Raw genomic sequence first — 20,118 nt, forward strand, 5'->3', positions numbered from 1 at the left:
ACCTTACTTTTTTGAAAATGAGGCTGAAGCAACAGTTACGGTGAATGGATGATGATTAATCATTTATGGCCGGAATTGGATGGTATTGATCTGGACAACGTTTAATTTCAACAAGGCGGCGCTACGTGCCACACAAGCAACGAAACCATTGATATTTTACGATTGAATATCAAAATAACACCTCTTATTGGAAAACCCTTATTGTACATAAATTAGAATTTCACATTTCTTTTCGGGAATGAATGAATGTAAATCTTGGAAGTGGAAATTAATCCACTTACCGACATCCGATCGAGCTGAAACTCAGCACATAGACTCGTTGTCGATGACAATGCATCCGATCAACTTTTGGTGATACTCAAGCACACATATTCATTTTTCCGAAGTTGACAACTAACCAGCCAAAGAGATGGCTCGAGAACTGAAAAAAACTTTGTTTTTATTGCGGGTTCATTTTTCGTTTCTCTAGAAACAAATTTTCATCGTGATAAGTCAAGTTACATCCTAATTAATTAATGGAAGAGGGTAGTTGTATAAATAAACACATTTTTTTTAAATAGCAGGAAATGGAACGTACTTTGACCTAATTTTAAACAATATCCAATTTAAAATTAGCAAATGAAGTAATGAATACCGGAAGAAGAACTTCAGAATACAAAGAACCGAAGATAGATTCAAACCTAACATGACGTCAAATAATTTATTTATCATTTTATTACTATTTGAGAGACATTACATTATTCCCACCGAATCAGAAGAAGCAATTTTACCACTATCAAATATTATTAAAATCAAATACAACAATGGGCAGATTGATCTACGAACATCTCGGTATAAATTTAATTCGTAATTTAGACTGGAGTCTAATATATTATTTTGTCGTGTTCTTATAATATTTATTGTTACTCTGTGCCATTTCCTGCTGGTATGATGTTTTTCCCATGTGCATTGTCTTAAAATATATATTATTTTGGAGATATATTTCCGCGAAACTATTAATAATTACTCAGCAGTAATGTATGACCTTCTTCAAGTTCTCACTGTAAAGTTTTATTATAATTATCTTGGTCCTACATTAAATAAGATCCACAAAAAGATGGGTGACTCGACAGTTGGTGGTTTATTAGAAAAAAGTTACGGGTAATAACGATTTATTTTACGCAGATACCATAATTAGGCTCACGACTAGCAAGCTGGAAATTCCGGGTTCAAATCCCGGCGTATGCAAGTAAATTTTATTTTATTGATTTGTGTTATTTCAAAAATTATGAATTATATAATATTTGCGGCAAGCTCCAGTGCGAAAGATACCCTCAGTATCGCCCTGGTGTAAGAGCACCATTGAGAATTGAAACGTTGCTTTAAATGGCTTTGGCCTTGTTTGGTGACCAGGTCTGAATAGACGGGTTCTTCCCCACGTTCTTCTTCTCCATCTTTTTCCTCTCCCCTTTACGTTCAGCATCACAACATACCCAAATTGGGGATGTCATAGTGAAAGTCTACCATTCAGAATCTAAACGTTGTTTTAAATGGCTTTGGCCATGTTTGCGACCAGATTTGAATAGCCAGGTACTTCACCGCCTTCCTTCTCCCTCATCTACTTACCCTCCTACTTCCTTCAACCTAGCAACATACCCGAATAGGAGATGCCATAGTCTACCTGGCTCCAGACGGTTGGGAGCAGTTGGGATTCTTGTTTTGTTTTGTAAAATTGTTTCACCAAACAGTGTACGGATTTTATTAGGAAATTAGAAAATACAAAAGCAAAAACTGCAGAAGGTATACATAATATAGTCAAAAATTATTTAAACAGATAATTCAATGGTTCAACTCGAGTAGACAAGTCTAGACGTTAGGAGAATGGTATCCAATGTTAATATAGTGTTGATCGTGGAATAGCAATTGATTATCTCGTTGTCAATTGATTATGTCGTTGTCAAATGATTATGTCGTTGTTAATTGATTATATGAACTGGATTAGTTGTAACAAAAAAGGTGAGTCAATAATACTGTTGAAATTTTCAACCATGCAAATGGTATCAAAGTCTTAGCCGTGTTTTTCAAAAGCTTTATAACTGTATTATAAGTTCATTCTTTCGTTTAGTTTAAAAATAATTTCACACAGAATCCAATGTATGAAGCAGATTCTCAAAACCTTTTTTGTGAAGTTATTATAAAGAAATAAATAGTACATCTTTGATTCTCTTCCTTTTTTCAAACTGACATCCAAACCAGAATTAATATGACTCAAACGCGAACTAAAAAAACTACTACCTAATAAAGAGTACATTCCCGATAGTGGTAACACTTGTAGACAAACAGGTAGATTGGTAGTGTGTGTAGTGCCTGTGATAGTGCGGAAGATACGTGAGGAGGAAATTACGGAGATATAACAGTATTTCGGCGCTGACTGACTGTACAGTCAATCTGACCCACATATGGTCGAAACCGGTAGATGGGAGATTGAACACAGCGGGTATTGTAAAGAGGCACTTTTTATGACCGGTCAATAATGGCCATCGCCGAATTTCGATTGTTTAGCAACATAGACTCAAGCCACACTATTTTATAATTAAAAAATGAAAACTATACACGATTAATACATTTCAGCATGTTCTAAAAAGTCTTAGCAAGATGCCACCACCATCAATAAAATGAGTGCCATCAGTATTGCCATCGTAACGAGTCTATCTGCCAATTTTATTCATTTTTACTCCCAAGATTGCATTTTATTCATTCATTTTTTTATATGAAACCGCAAAAGAGTCCCGACAGCTCTCAAATGTCTGGTTCCAGTGAGACTATGGAATCCTTAATTGGAGTATGTTGTAAGGCTGAAGGTAGTGAGGAGGAGAGATGGAGTAAAGGAAGTGGGGGAATACCTAACTATTCAGATCTGGTCAAAGCTATTCAAGCAACGTTTGCATTTCTAAGGGAGATATTGAGAGTATCTATAACGGTCGGTGGCCGAGTTGACATCGCTTTTAGGTCCCACTCAGGCGTAGTGTGTTCAATTCCTTGGCTGGCTAAGTCCTCCATCACAACACAAGCAACATTTTCAGCTTACCGTGGTGGTAGTAGAAGAATTTCAAATATTGTCAGGTTATTCGTAACCCGAGAATGTTTGTCTTTATGTTTTAAAAAAAAAATCTAATCTTTAACGTGCCGCAAGTATACTAAATATTGAATGAATTGTGAGACAACAAAAATTAATTAAACAAAATTTACTAGTGCAAGCTTTTACTAGAACCCGCGACCTTCAAATTACTTTTTGACCACGTTGACTGTCGCATGTTCAACACTTACATACATGTTCCGACATCATGATAATATATTCGTAATTTACTAAAAGTTTATAAGGAAACCTGTTAATTCATACGTTGCGATTGCGTTTGATGACGTTTCATCCACATTGTATAACCCCAGTGAAAATATAATGCAACAGTTGGTTGTTAGATAAATAATTGAAATAAAATATGGCTTGGACGATTTCAGTGTATTTTTGTACAGTTAAGGTTCGATAGGAAATGCCTAATGGTGGTCGTCTGGAGCAGGTTCGGTCGGTTTTATTTTCAGCGGAAGGAATTAATGGAGTACACTTTAATGGGCTATTGATGGAGGAATTATTCATTATTTTAACATTAAATGTTTGGCAAGGTTGTTTATTTCTTTGAGCTGCGAGTTTTTTGTGTTGATGCCTCACAAGACTTGCAACTACCCCGGAGCTAGAGAAGTTTTTTTGTTTGTATGGTTTATTGGACATCTCGGTTATCTTACTGCTTCATGGCTCATGATGGACATTACGGAATGTACAGCGTTGTATTATAAATTAAAGACAGGAAATTCTTTGCAAATTTCTATACGGCATAGTGTATTATTCAAATGTTTTGCTGATTTCGCATACTTAAACATTTGAAAGTTTATTTTTTTATGCAGCTACAAAAAAGAGTAGTTCTGTAAACAGTTGACCTCAAAAATCAAAATTTCCTTTGAAATCATCAATTTAAGTTGTAAGTAGGTACTTAAATACCTACCTACTTAAATTAAATTTTAGGCAACATTTTTTATTTTTCAAATAAGAAATTACAATTTTTTCAAAGAAATATCACCATCTAAATCAGTGATACTCAACCTTTTTCTTCTGCGGGCCACATTCATATGTTTGTAAAGCTACGCGGGCCGCAACACTATACTGGTCAGTGTTGCCAACGGTGTGAGCTTGGTTCCCCCTTTTATTATTCGAAATCCATGGGGGGGGGGGGTTGTTAGAGAATTTCTGTAAAACATAATAATTCCCCACACAAAAATTCAAAATGAGTGCTCCCCACAAAATGTTTGAAATCCATGGGGGGGGGTAGTTACAGAACTTCGCTGAAAAAAAATTCCGCACAGCCAAAAACATCATATGTAATTCCCAACAGCAATTTTTCGAAATCCATGGGGGGGGGGCTTGCTACGGAATTCCATTTTTAAAATTTCCGGCCGCGAAAAATGTTATATCATATTATATTATAGCCTTCGTTGGTAGTAACACTGGTAACCATTTAACTTTAGAACTGTCAAAATTTTATGTGTTGCCACGGGCAAAATTATTTGCGCGCATGTTTGTCTGTCAAATTTTTGTTTTTTAGAGATAGATCTAGCGTGTGCAGTTATGGTGTGCAGTAGCAACACTCTTATAGAATATTATATTATATAGATAGTATATTATACTTATACTATCCTCTTCGAGTTTCAACGTCTGTACGTCAAAGTCGCAATTAATCTCAAATTAACGTGATATAGAATGCCAGATTTTGTAAATCATGTTCCTGATATTAAATGTATGGAGGGCCGCACAAAATAGCTCGGCGGGCCGCAGGTTGAGTATGACTGATCTAAATGATAACTCCTTTTTCAAACTTTCTTCAGGATTAATATTAATTTTTCCAATTTGACATCTCGTAGTAGGAACCACTATCATAATTTACTCTGGCGGGATAAACGGTAGTGTCCGATAAAGCCACCATCTTGAACCGCTACCGGAACGTAACATAAACAAATTTACAGAGAGATGAAATGCCAAATGGTTAAGTAAAACGGGACTTCCCTATGCTCTTCTTCTCACCCTGCATACCTTTTTAATTCCCAGAATTTTTTCTTCTTCCCTTCCTTAAAAAAGACTCTTAAACAGCATCCCCAAAGATGACATAGCCCCTGAGGGAAATTATTTTTCTCAAAGCCTTCTGTGTGGGGTTAGTGTTAAAAAAATGCACAGTCGATTAGTATTTATATTTTTAAATACTTCGATTAACTTTGGATTAACTATATTAATACGTGAGTGATATATTCACTCTGCGAAAGACCACCATTGCCTAAAACAGCTTTAGTCATGTTTAGTAACCACATTTGAAGTTCTTTTCAACCTTCGTAACTTTTCAACCTTCCCTTCTCCATCTCCTTACCAAATGGATCCCGCTAGGTGCCCACGTGTTCTTTGGTCATTAATTAAGGTTTCTTAGAATCCTGGCAATGCCGGATGCCGATGCATAATTAGAGACACGGAAAAAAGAGCAACTAATTAAAAAAATCCCCGGAGATTACAAACAGGACGCATTAATAAAGTAAACGCGAAATTCGTTTCGTAATAGAAATTGGGTTGAAAACCATCTCTGACCGTTAAATGAGGTAACTAATTTGCAGAAAAAACTTGATACTTTTTTTTTCGCTTAAGATAACTGGTCTATTTCACGATTTATTAGCAGATTTTAGTAAATATAAATTATATAATATGTTATAAATAAATTTATTTTGTAACTTATTAATGTGAAGCCAGTTGGACTATGGAGTATATTGCGAGGAAGAAGAAAGGACCTAGAAAAGAGGAAGGTTTGAAAGTAATTGTGTTTCAGATCTGATCACTAAACTAAACTAAATGCCATTTCAGGAAACATTTATATATTGAATGGTAGTTTTTCAACAGTTATATTATTTTTATACTTATACCAAACAGCTCAAGTACATGTAGAGTCTTCTAGAGAAATCTAAAGCGTTTTTTTTTTTCAAACAAAAAACATCAACGCACGACTTGATGACGCGAAACCCAATATGCGTTCAACTTTTATGGGTGGTATTTTATTCCTGTTTTCAAAGTTTTTAATTAGGTTTTTGAACCCTTTTTATTGTAATATAATATATATTTAGATAGTGTTTTTGTAAAATATAATTACTAAAAAAATAAATATATATTTAGGTAGTGTTTTTGTAAAATATAATTACTAAAAAATTAAAAACAGTAAAAAATAAAAGACTTATTTTTGTATTTTCTCGACTATACATAATTTCTAAATTATTATCAACTAGCTGATGTGTACCCGGCGTTGATAGAGGTTATTCTTAGGAAATAGGCACACACCATCGCGGATTTTTATGAAGGGGTTTTTTAACGTATACAATTCCGTAGTACCTATATTATTTGGATGTATCTCATAAGGTTTAGCCAGCGTTAGCAGTGTAAGATTTTTATGATTCCATTACAAAACATTTTTCTCTACTTTTTTATTAGTATAATATGCACGTATTATATATATATAAATCTTTCTGAAGAAATTTCATAAATATTTCGGAAGAACTATGCACACAAACAGACAGACGCTGATAGCGGCTTTGTTTTTTTACTACAGGGTTTTCCAATAAGAGGTGTTATTTTGAATGGCCCGCTATTTCGATAGATGTTACTTTTGAAGCTGTCATTTTTTGGTATTTGACAAGTAAAAACTACGTCATCAATAAAAATGGAACGATACACGCTTCAACAACGCATTAAAATTCACTTGAGTGAATCAAATGCAAATCATCTTGAGTGATGAGGCCTATTTCCACCTCGGTGGCTTCGTCAACAAGTAAAATTTTCGTATCTGGGGTTCGGGAAACCCAAGAGTTATTGTTGAAAAGCCTCTCTATCCTTAATGTGTGACTGTTTGGTGCGGTTTATGGTCCGGCAAAGTCATTGGACCTTTCTTTTTCGAAAATGAGGCTGGAGCAACAGTAACGGTGAATGAATTGCGCTATCGAGAGATGATTAATGATTTTTATGGCAGGAATTGGATGGTATTGATTTGGACAACGTTCACTTTCAACAAAACGGCACTACGTGCCACACAAGCAACGGAACCATTGATCTTTTACGATTGAATATCAAAATAACACCTCTTATTGGAAAACCCTGTATTTACAGATACATTAGGTTTTGAAGTAGGATTGAGGTCTGACTGAGATTGAGGGGTTTTATTTTGATATCTATTTACGTTTTTTTTTAAATTTAAAGTCTTCTTAATATTTAATCACTTTTTTGCAGTTAATCTCATGAATAGCGATTCTTTTATTTTTATCAAAAAGTTTCATCAAGTAAGAAGAATGTCCTACCATAAAGTTTTAACTGAATACAACAGCAAATAAATATATTATTAATAGCAAAACCAGCTGTATTTAACGATAATTTATATTTGGTTTAATTTAAAAAATAATAATTTAGTAGAAAGTGTAATTCAAACCACAACCTGCGTTGGAATGTGAAATGACACAAAATATTTCTCAACTTCTGGTTTTTTATCTAACCTAGTTTGTCACCATCAACTGTATTTTAAATATATACGAAAACGGTATTTTCATTGATATTGATATAAACAACGTAAACAACCTAATGGAGGACATGGTATTGTGGTTTTGAGGCTTTAAGCCGAGAAGTTGCAGATTTGATTCCAGCGAAAGGAGAATGTAATAAATATGAAATTTTATTAAAGAATGTATTGCTGACGTTAAACTGTTAAATAAATTAATTGATGGTTTTAATATGTACAATAGATTAACGCAAAAGGTGTGGCGGGAGTATTCGAATAATTTTTTTTATTTGAAAACCCACCAAGAAAACACCCCAACTGTTTCCAACTGTCTGGAGCTAGTGAGAATATAGCATCCCCAATTCGGGTGTGTTGTTGAGTAGAAAGAAGTGAGAGAGGAAAGAGATGGAGAAAAATGAAGGCGAAGAAGTATTTAAATCTTGTCACCAAACATGGCTTAAGTCATTGAAAGCTACGTTTCTATTCTGAATACTGGTCGTTTACCAGGGCGATACTGAAAGTTTCAAACAATCTGGAACGTGCTGCAATTATGCTTTATATATTTTATGATAAATATTACTGTAGCTAAATAGATTGTAAAAATTACGACCAACACCGAAATAATGAATAAAATAAACAGTTTGAAATTAGAACTGCGCTGTTGGAAGTTAGCTAATAAAATCTTTTCAGTATTGCGTTCATACACAAAAAATACATTTTACGGTTTAATTTTAATTTTCTATACATGTTATTTTTAATTTCTTTAACTTCTAGTTCCAAAAACGGTGAAATTTTCCATGCAAATTCAAAATGTGCTATAAATTTATTATTTTTGAAGCCGTCATAAAAACAAATACCATTTTAGAAAAAAGTTTAAATTTTCTTTTAGATGTTTGAAATGAACATTGAAATTTCTAAGTAATAAAATTTGAAAACCAAACTTGAAAATATTATTAGTAAAAGTTACCAGATAGTCCATGATTTTGAAAGAATTCGATATTTAGAAAACACATTTCCTTAGTGTTGGGAATTAGTAAGAATACTGTCACTTCAATTTTATCCCGTTTTTTTACATTTTATCCATGCAATTAAGTATAAAGATTTGAGACAAACTATGAAGAATACTTATTTTTCTTTCCAACGACGAACTAATTACTTATCTCCATAGAAAAAAAAAACTTTTTTAATGTGTGTGTTATATCTGTCTTTACTAGTCTCTAATGTATGAACGCCCCGGTCAGATCTGTCCTTACTAGTCTCTAATGTATGAACGCCCCGGTCAGATCTGTCCTTACTAGTCTCTAATGTATGAACGCCCCGGTCAGATCTGTCCTTACTAGTCTCTAATGTATGAACGCCCCGGTCAGATCTGTCCTTACTAGTCTCTAATGTATGAACGCCCCGGTCAGATCTGTCCTTACTAGTCTCTAATGTATGAACGCCCCGGTCAGATCTGTCCTTACTAGTCTCTAATGTATGAACGCCTCGGTCAGATCTATCCTTACTAGATTTCTTAACTTAATGGAAGATAATGTTTGTGGCTAGTATTGTCCTTTCGAGGCTTGAAGGCTTAAAGCCAGCGTCAAATGATATGTGGTTTTTATATAATATCTCAGTATTATTTTGTACATTGAAATGTGATCACACGATAAAATTTGTCGTTTTGGTATCAGATAATTCAATCTCGTGTTGGTATTTCATATCTACTTTCTCGAAATAAATCTAAAGATTGGAGGAACGAGATTGTTGATTTGATACCGAAATACACGAAGTAAGAAAAATAAAACAGATTAATAATGTTATAAAACGACTTTGCACGTTGTGAAAGAAAGTTACACAATCGAAATCCAGGCATAAAATACATGGTTACTAATACTGTTATCATATTGGACACTTACCCCCTTCCTAATAAACGACCATTTACGATAATTTAATGGTTGTTCAATTGTTTAAAGTTTAAAACACGCCAGTTAATAAGACCTTTGTACATAATTTGTTCTTATAATATCATTCTCATAAAAAATATGATGTTTAAACCGTTATAGTGTAAATATTTATATACATTTTTTTAATTTTAGTAATAAAGTAATTTACGTATAAAACCGTATTAAAATTGTATTTTTATATATTAATAGATTTGAATACTATTCTTCCATAGAAAAGTTAGATTGTATTTGTAAGAGGAGTGTACAGTACATTATTGTAGTTATTTATAAGTAATCAATAATATGATAGTTATTACATGTTGTAGTAAGTATATTATTATAATATATTTGTCTCCTGTTCTCAAGTCTCAAACTTCTCATCGTATTTGGCATCATTTGGGTCAGTTTATAAAATTTTGTAATTTTATGAAGATAAAATAGAGCAGACCCGTGAAAAAATCATGGGATAATCAGAATTCTTGATAATTGGGTTCCTATTTTGAAAATGACAAGTAATATAGGTTGTTAATTTATGATATATTTTAATTCTTCACACACTCAATTTCAATTTTGAAAATTAAACTTAAATTTAAAGCAAATTCGAGTGCCAGAGTTATTTGAAACAGAGTAACGTAGGACATAAGCACAACCGAATTGTATTTTTTTACTGAGTTGTAACTACAAGATTGTTCTAATGTAGTGAAAACATCGGTAATAATAAATAAATAATCAATCAACTTTGTAAATGGTCACATGATGCAGGACTATTAATAAATGCTAAAAAAACCAAAGTTATGCATATAAGATCACCTAATGCCAGATTTCAATTTAATCCTAATATTATTTCTCATAGTTTTAATTGCATCCATAAAAATATCCCGACTAATTGTAAATGTGAAAGCTTAGAATTAGTTACAGAATATGTCTATCTTGGTGTTACAGTAGATTGCTTTTTCAAATGGGACAAACATATTAAAAAAAACCTGTAAAAGACTCAGATCAATTGCTGGCAGAATGTACACATTAAATTTTTTCCTATCAATTGAAACACTTAAAATAATTTGTGTCAATGGCAGAATCTATTATAAGATATGGATTAACCATATGGGGAAATACTAGTATAACCAATCTGAAACAAGTCCAAGTTGTACAAAACGCAATTGTAAAATTACTAGTCGTCCCTTATATTTTTAAACAGAGACATAATACACCGTTGCTGTTTCAGAGTGCCAAAATTTTACCTGTTAAGGCTATACTATGGCAAAAAATCATAATTCAGTATATATTTACCCCGCAGCATAAATAAAAATTAGAACATAAATACAGTACTAGATTCACGCGCAATGACGGGTTAATAGTTCCGAAATTTAATAATAAATACGGACAGAGAACGTTTGAATACAACATACCGAAGATATTTAATTTATTACCTGACACTATAAAGCAATGTAAATCTATGAATAAGGTTAAATATATGCTGAAAAATTGGTTATCGGAAAAAAAATATTTATTTTAATATGTATGAAAAATTGTATGAAAAATTATTAATTCTGTAGATATAAGATGTAAATTATAACTTTAAAAAATGTATTTGAAACTAACTTTAAGCACCTGTTGACAAGCCAATTCAATCGGCTTAGCAGGACTTGTTTGTTGATATTATGTATTAACTATTTATTCAATAAAAAAAAAATAAATAAAAAAATCAGTAATAATCCAGTTTAAACACGCCACTGTTTCGTCGTAAGAAAATATCCTGTACACAGGATATTTTGATAATAATAATATTCAGATGATTTGTTTAGTGCCTTTTTTGTGCAAAATCTCTTCAATTTTGCTAATGATAAAAATATGAAAATTATTTTTCTCAGTGCATCCTGCGTGGAAATAATGTTTTAAAAATAGGAGAGGAAGGAGATGGGGATGAGGAAGATTGAGAAATGCCCGGCTATTCAGATTTGGCCACCAAACACGGCTAAAGTCATTTGAAACAATGTTTCGGTTACGAACTGTGGTATTTTACTAAAGCGTCACTCTGCACGACTGTTTTAATCAAAAATACAATATCTTCTGTTGCCCTCTGAAGTAAATAAGACAAAGATAATAAAATATAATTATAGTATTTTCTTCGCTCTGTAAAACAAGGCTATGGATTCCTACATGTATTAAATTGCAAATAACGACGACATACCTAATTAAAATATGGAAATTCGTTGAAAATCTTATAAATATGATTTAATTAGTGACCAAATTATGTTGGAATGATTGCTTGTTTACTGTGGACGAGTCACGCTGCCTTTATCATAAAAAGAATTATGTATTTATTGAAAAGATTAAAATACTAAAAAACTTGTCCTAAGAATATAAGCTTCTGGGACTGTATTTATGTCTGCGTTTCGTTGGTAGGAGAAATTATTTAATTAATTATTTTTTACTAGAACAACTTTTCTTGAAGGCCCCGTAGTAAGCGTATATAATGTTTTGAAAGGGAGATATGTAAATACGAATGTTAGAGGGAGCGCGCTAATTAAAAAAAGGATAATAATTAAGCGAAAATGGTGTAAATATTTAACAAAACAAGACTCGTTTAAAATAGAACAAAAATCTCTGGACGAATGCTTAAGTTGCATTTAAAGATACAATGTGATTTTTTTGATTACTCTCAAATATTAAATAACAGAACAAAACGTGTTTTTAATATTTTTTTATTATCCAGGGAATTTCATATAATTAACGTTTCGGCAAAACAAATGTATAGATATAAAATAAAAAATAACTTTTGTTTTAAACTTAAAAACTTATAGAGTTAACGAGAAACTTGTATAAATCGGTAGAAATTGGATATGCGGGGACTTAATAAATCAATGTAATATATCATTGAAAAGGAAGAAAATACTAATAAATTTAAACGAAACATGAAACAGAACATAACAGAAAAAAAATAACGGTCTCAACTGGGAATTGAACCCAAGATCTCTTCTCAATACAGAATGCATTCAAAATAATATCGCTTCAGTCCTTTTACCCAAATTTGTTGACTTTATAATAAAATACAGTGTGCTGAAGTAGACATTTTCTTCGATTATTTTTTTTTATTTTTTTTTTATAGTGAATACCTCACAAGAGTCCCAACTGCTCCCGTCTGGAGCCAGTGAGACTATGGCATCCCCAATTGGGGGATGTTGTGAGGCTGAAGGTAAGTGGGGAAGGGAAAGAGGAAGGTGGGGAAGTACCTGGCTATTCAGATCAAGTCACTAAACACGGCTAAAGCCATTTGGAGCAACGTTTCAATTCTGAATGGTGGTCTTACACCAGGGCGATACTGGTAGTATCTTCCACTCTGGAACGTGCCGCAAATATACTATATATTATTTTAATTAATTAATTGTGAAATAACACAAATTAATCAAATAAAATTTATTTGCGCACGCCGGGTTCGAACCCGCGACCTTCGGAATGGCAGTCCAATGCGTTACCACTGGACTATGCCGGCCGTCATTTATATGATTCAGAAAAAATTTCTTGCTATAGCTCAATAAAAAATATGTAATAATTGGTATTTTCAAAAACTATGAATACCGTTAAAAATTTGTGGAAGATTTTTTTTCTGATTCTGCTCATTGTACTAAAAAAGTGTAATTTTTAATATTTTCATTAGTAATTATTGATTTGAAAACCGTAAATTCCAAAACGGTTTCAATTGGCTACAACGTCATTATGATATAGAAACGCAAATGTCTGTAACACGGCTGTCACGTGACGTAAACGCCGCCGAATTCACGAATAAAAACGAACATATGGTTAAATAAATCGTTCGAAAATGTATTGATAAATGAAATAGAAATTATGGTATTTTTTCTCTTAAACAACAATGCAAAGACGTTATTGTTGAATGAATTATATTATGTATCTCTTGTCAGTATTCTTAATGTATCATTTGTCATCAGACTAAGCTTTTATAAATTAATTTTATGTATTTATCGTGTATCCTATGTCTGAGTGGATATTTGTAATTTACGATGTTACATCCGCAAGAATCCAATATAAATAAATGTTTAAGCGTAAAAGAAGTGAACTTCGATATCGTGGTCAAATCATTAGGAGTAAAATGTAACGTAACCTATCTGATAGTCTAGGGAAAGAATACAGAAAGATGTAGTATTGTAATACGTCACAAAACATCGCTCACAAAAACCTTCGTGACTGGTTCAAGTCCACTGAGTTCGGGTTTCGCCTTCTAGGGTTAGATTATCCTGATGATAGTCAACCTCCGATAGGTGAGGACGCCAGAATAAGAAGTAGGGAAAGATTAAAAGTTATTCATACAGAAAATACAAGTACAGAAATTGATTATTGCCCTCACGATAAATTAATTTGAATTTAATTAATGTGAATTCAGATTTGATAAATTAATTTGAATTTAATTAATTAATTAATTTGAATTTAATTAATTAATTAATTTGAATTTAATTAATTTATTAATTTGAATTTAATTAATTAATTAATTTGAATTTAATTAATTAATTAATTTGAATTTAATTAATTAATTAATTTGAATTTAATTAATTAATTAATTTGAATTAAATCAATGAAGTAATTAATTTCAATTCACATTTCATTAATTAATTTGAATTTATTTAATTAATTATTTTGAATTTAAGTAGTTAATTACTTTTTATTTATTAATTATTAATTAATTTGTATTTAATAAGGTTTTATCGATTTGCTTTGATAATATATCACAACGATACAAAGAATTTGAATTTAATTAATTAATTACTTTGAATTTAAATAATGATTAATTAATTTGAATTTAATAAGGCTTTATCGATTTGATTTGATAATATATCACGACGATACAAAGAATTTTTGTCGTAATTCAAAAATATTACGATTTTCATAAACACGTGTTTCGGCATCATAATACATTCGTGATTTACTAAAAGTTTATTGATTTATTCGTAAGGCCTACAATCCCGTTTTTAATCGGATTTATCAATAATTTGAAGAGGTTCTTAATAAATTAGCAACAGTTATTTTTGTCTGCATAGAAACACGCTTAATACGCACTTAAAAAAGCACTCTGCAGCAGTTAGAAAATAATGTATTTTAATGGTTATTTCGTCAAAATTAAAATCGATTGTTTACTTGGCAGACGCCAGGCAGCCATTGTTATCGATGTCGAAGTTTTAAGGTTAGATTTTTATTCTCTTTTTAAACCCAAAATATTAATAAAAAATTAATTGCCTAAAAAAACATTTTAATATTTGATAGAAAAATGGGATGAAAAAAAGATGTCAAATTTAGATTTTACTAGCGAAACAGCTACTTAAATGCACTATTTTACATTTCAGGAAATTGTAATACATACTTACTTCCCATTATTATGTAACTGCTGCAAAGTGTTTTTAAAATAAAATGTGTGTATTATGTGCACTATTTTCTGTACCTTTACCTATAAAAATTGAGGGTCTCTCAGGTAAATTTTAGGTATTTTTTGCAAAGCGATAAAAAAGATGTAAACAAGTCATAAAAATAATAAATATATTTACCAGATCTTTCAGGAGAATTTTCATAATATCCATGGTGACTTTCAGCAAATTATTTCCTTGCCAAAACCACTTTGTTAAAAGCCGATGAGAACATTAACACACTGAATTTTCAACACTGCGATATTAATAACAATAAACATTTTTTATTCAACGTTATCAAAACGCGTTTGATCTTAATCCCATCCCTTATTTTACTAACCTCAATCACTTAAACAGCACTTGTTTTTTTAAGATGAACTTATGCTAGAGGAGTTCAAATTAAGTTAAAAATTCGTTATTACACTAGCAACGTAAAATTAATTCACTTTTACGTATACATATATTGGCGCACTGTAACTCAAGTCTTAATAAAAAAGTACTGTTCTTAAAACAAAGATATTTCGCGTATTCTTTTGTAAGTTGCTATTCTAGCTTACGTAATTAGAATAACGTGTAACACTAACGATACTAAAGTTCGATCGCGCAATTGCAAAATTATCGCAATTACCTCAGATACTCGAAAGCCATTCTACGCAGTTCAAAAGTAGAATTACTCGAATACCAAGATGAGTCGAATATCGCAACTTTTCACCTGTTGGTGATTCTGGAAACGAAAGCACCTCTCTTTCCGGTCAGGCAGAACAGGTTGTAGGGGAAAAAATGTAGATCACAGTCACCGTTAGTTCGTACCGCGTATTGTGCTGGTCGAGAAGAAAGTCCGTTCTTGCAGCGCGACTCTGTCTCGAGATAGTCGCAGAGAGAATGAGGAAAGGCTAAAGACGGAATACTGGCCGCACTGCGCTGTTAGCTGTAAGCTGTTACTGGTACTATCTGCGGCTTAACTGCTTTTAACTGTGAACGGAAGGTACACTGGTACTTTCGGATGAACAAATTTCTTTGACCGCGAAATTTATTTCTTTATTTATTAAACGCCCGTAGGGATAATGGATGTCGAAAATTTACGGATGTTATACAGAATTAACATATCATGTATATATGTTACATACCATAATACATATCAGTACAAAAAACACGTCTCATTTGACAAACATAATTCATAAATATTTCAGTTATATTCACAACGAATTATTTTTGTTTTGATGTTTTACGGAGAGTTTTTAAATATTCCGAAAAGATCTATTATGTGTATTGGAAGTTTGGTGAAATTACGTGATATAAATAGTTCGTGCTATAGATGGTGTAGATTTAACAGGGAAACGGATATTTATAACACTTATAACGTTCACTTTGGATTCTTCAAATTTCAAAGTTAATTTTCAAGTTCTTTGAAAGATTTTTTTAAGTTCTGTTATTATTTTAGATCTGTCAAGCAACTAGCCTATAATGCTATAATAACAGAACTTGAATAGGACTTTCACAGCACCCGAAAACGAAAGTTGAAATTTGATCAAATATTACAATTCTACGAAGCAACCCGTCCTTAGGTTTTCACAGAATTTGAACAATTAATAAAATTTCAATTTTATGTGAGAGTTTTATTCAAGTTCTGTTATTACTTCAGTTCTGTGAAGCAACTTGTCCATAATGATATGATAATAGAACTTGAAAATGAACGTTGAAATTTGATTAATTATTCAAATTCTCCGAAACAACTCGTCTTTAGGTTTTTAAAGAATTCGAATAATTCTACAAATTTCAAAGTTATGTGAAAGTTTTATTCAAGTTCTGCTATTACTTCAGTTCCGTGAAGAAACTGGCCCATAATGAAATAATTATAGAACTTGAAAATGAACGCTGAAATTTGATGAATTGTTCAATTTCTATCAAGAAACAACCTATTCACATTTAAAGTAACATTCATTTAATTTACAAATATTTTTAGTTAAATTCTGTACATTTCTGTTGATAAGATCTATTTAACATATCGCGCCTCTGGTGTGGACGAAAATATCATGAAATCAAATATTTCCGCTTGAAATTCAATTTCGAATAGATTTATTTATTTGTTAGTTTATCAACACCATTTGATTTGACAGTGATTTTCTGAAACAGACTATTTATATAGGTTACTTTTTTTCGTTTAAAATAATAATCATTATTTTTTAAAAATTGGCAGCCCTTGACCAGGAGAACTATTTGTCGGTTTTCTGTTTTATAGAATTATTTCAAATTATACGAGAGCATCTGTGGTAAACTTTTAAATGAAAAGATAAAACTTTGTAACAATTATTTTTATAAGCAATAATTATTAGCCTGAAACACTCATCCACATTAAAAAATCTCCTGATAAAAGATACATGACGCCAACGGGACTTGAACCGTGTCCTTTCGATTTCCGGTCGACAGCTCTGACCACTGAGCTATGGCGGCTTATCTCTTATCCGCGAAATAATTCAATATATACTAGTGTTTCATTCAACAATTACTGCTTATTACATTTTTTCACCTGAAAACAACCAACTTTATTTTATATGAGAAAGGCATTGTAAGTGCTAACTCTCTCACAAGATGGCGTCGAGACAAATTGTCTACATTTTTAGTGAAGATACTAAAACTTGTCAAATATTATTATTATTTATTTTTTTGGTAAACTAATGTTTAAGACAAGATTTTTTATGCATAGCACAAAATTAGTTTACCAAATAATAAATAAAACTTTGTGTTCTCTCTTTCTAAGTCTGCTTATATTGTATGTCGGACCGTAATAGAAAACAACATTAGATACTATACAGTCGATTCAAAACACAACCGAGATGGTGTTTTCTTTTTCTAACACCGTTCAGATCATATTTTATGCTATATTCATACCGTTAATCATAATATATAAAAATTTAGTCTGCTTATGTTTGTGTTCGCAAAACTCTAAAAGTAGTCAAACGATATCGCTGAAAATTTCAAAATGTATTCTTATTAGTGCCAGGAGTGTTGAGAGAGTGGTTTGAATAGTAGAAGTCGGTGACGCCCGAGGAATACTTAACGCAATATCTCTGCACCAGGATGAGAAACGGAGAACGCTGGCCGCTAAAAGCGCTAGTATTAAATAAATAAACAAGTCTTTTTGTACCGCTGAGAAACTATTTAATCTCTTTTTAAATTAGATTTTTTTATTGTAACCACTTTGCAAAATTGTCCAGTCCTTGGTTGAATTTTCTCCGTGTAGGTAATTATCTCGTGCATTTTTAGTGGAAAAGACTTCTTTACCCGATGGTACGGGTATATTTATACAACCAATACTTGTTGGTTAAGCGAGCCGTTACGGTTGACGAATTATACCAACTTCAGTTAGTTTTAACTGATTGCTTGTTGTTATTGCGATACAGATTACAAATGGAAATTGTCAAATTAACTTTTAACCGATGGAGATTTACGATATTTACGCGCCTAAGTGTGAAATGTGGTTACGTTTCTCTTCTGGCATAGCTCTGAAAAACAATAAATATTTAAAATGCGAAAACTATATAGCATTCTACTGTGTCAAGATAACTCATCAAAAAAAATTCAACACACATTTAAAAAGTCATAAAAAGTGATAGAAAATAAAGTAGTTTAAATAGGTTAGGTTTATGTAAGTTTTTTTCATCGCTTTCAATAATTTTTTTTAACTCTCCCACAGCCAAGTGGGGGAGTAGGTAGTACCCAACTTGACACCCAACAAGCCATTTATTTTTGGGGTTTTATGCCGTGTTGCACTACCTCCTTCAGCCTAAAGAAGGAGGTAGCGTAACACAGCATAATACTTGACATATCATTTTAGTATTTTTCGTATTCCTGCGCAAATAAATAGGTTACCAGTAATAATTAGAATTTCTATAGTTTAAATGCCAATAAGACAGAAAAATCATGGGGTCGTCGGAAGACCTACTTGGTTACATACGTTTTGTTTGGCATCTTGGCCTGTCAAGAGTTAAAGGTGTTCAACACAAAAAGGTTAAAATGCATCTTTATTTTAAGGCTTAAAAATTATGGGGTCGTCGGAAAACCCACTTCGTTACAGACGTTATGTTTGGCATCTTGGCCTGACAAGAGTTAAAGGTTGGCATTTCGCACTTGGACGGGCCCAGGCCACAAACAAATAAGCACAAACTCGACAACCAAAATTTACACATCTTCGGATCTACCGGATCTGCCCTGATGATGGACACTGCAACGCTGTCCGAAACGTCGGCTAAAGAAGGAGTTAGCGCAACACGGCATACCACCCCAAAAACAAACAATAAAAAAAAAGAGTTAAAGGTGTTCAACACACAAAAGTTAAAATGCATATTTATTCTTAAGCATAAAATTCATACTATGCAGTAGATATCTCTTGTGTCATGAAATTTGCGCTGATTTTTCTGTCTGGATCTGAAACTGCAAAATTGTACGTTTACAGCTCTTTACCCGTAAAATGTGTTATACCTTTGAAATATCCTGAAAAACTGAGTTAAGATAAGTTCTTACAGTGTCACAGATAGACGTAAATTGATAGAAATCATTGTTTCGGTCAGTGGAACATTTGGATGACGTGATACGTGGATTCAATTGAGACAAATCGCAATTGGGTGGGACCGATGGACGTTCTCATGTATATTAACTACTCTAATGTCACCCAATTTCAGAGAAATGTGTATATGTATGTGCGTACATGCGTGATTGCCACCAAAAGTTGGAAGAAAACATTATCATCGACAACGAGTCTATCTGCTGAGTTTCATCTCGAATCTATGTCAGGAAGTGTGTTCATTTGGATGCATACATTCATGAAAACCAAATCGAAATTCAAAAACATATTTAATAAAAACATTCTTACCAAAATGCAGTCAAGCAAGCCATAACAGTCAGCACCCTTCGTAATAAAGCGGATGTTAAAAGTTGTTTTTTTTTGTATTAGCTGACGTGTACGCAGCGTTGCTTGGGGACTAATAATTGGTTTGGGGTAAAGAAATGAGCTTGTAAATTCTCACAACCGGTTGCATTTTAAAGGTATATTGTAATAAGTATTTGCTCCACTTGATCGTGCTATGCCTTCCTTGGGTGTACTTGACCTCTTCAACCATACACTTCTAAGTCATACATTCTCCTTACACATCTTTCTTCGTTCATAAATTACGTCTCAATATACCA

The 20,118-nt window shown here is 32.3% G+C and overlaps 1 protein-coding gene across 3 annotated transcripts in view; it reads right to left on the bottom strand.

The window, feature by feature from the left end:
- The window catches only part of Rhp (GTP-Rho-binding protein rhophilin), a 231,206-nt gene that overhangs the window by 95,873 nt on the left and 115,215 nt on the right, over positions 1-20,118 (bottom strand). The window contains exon 1 of one of the 3 annotated variants that reach the window (XM_089648543.1): positions 15,076-15,793. The exons of the other annotated variants lie outside the window; for them this stretch is intronic. Within the exon in view, the coding sequence (XP_089504669.1) occupies positions 15,076-15,108 (33 nt within the window). The 5' untranslated portion in view covers positions 15,109-15,793. Of the gene's footprint in view, positions 1-15,075; positions 15,794-20,118 lie in introns of those variants that run through there. 3 annotated transcript variants of the gene reach the window in all.

Source organism: Hesperophylax consimilis, chromosome 28, assembly GCF_061612785.1.
Source record: "Hesperophylax consimilis isolate HC1 chromosome 28, BYU_Hcon_1.0, whole genome shotgun sequence".
NCBI classification, from domain to species: domain Eukaryota; kingdom Metazoa; phylum Arthropoda; class Insecta; order Trichoptera; family Limnephilidae; genus Hesperophylax; species Hesperophylax consimilis.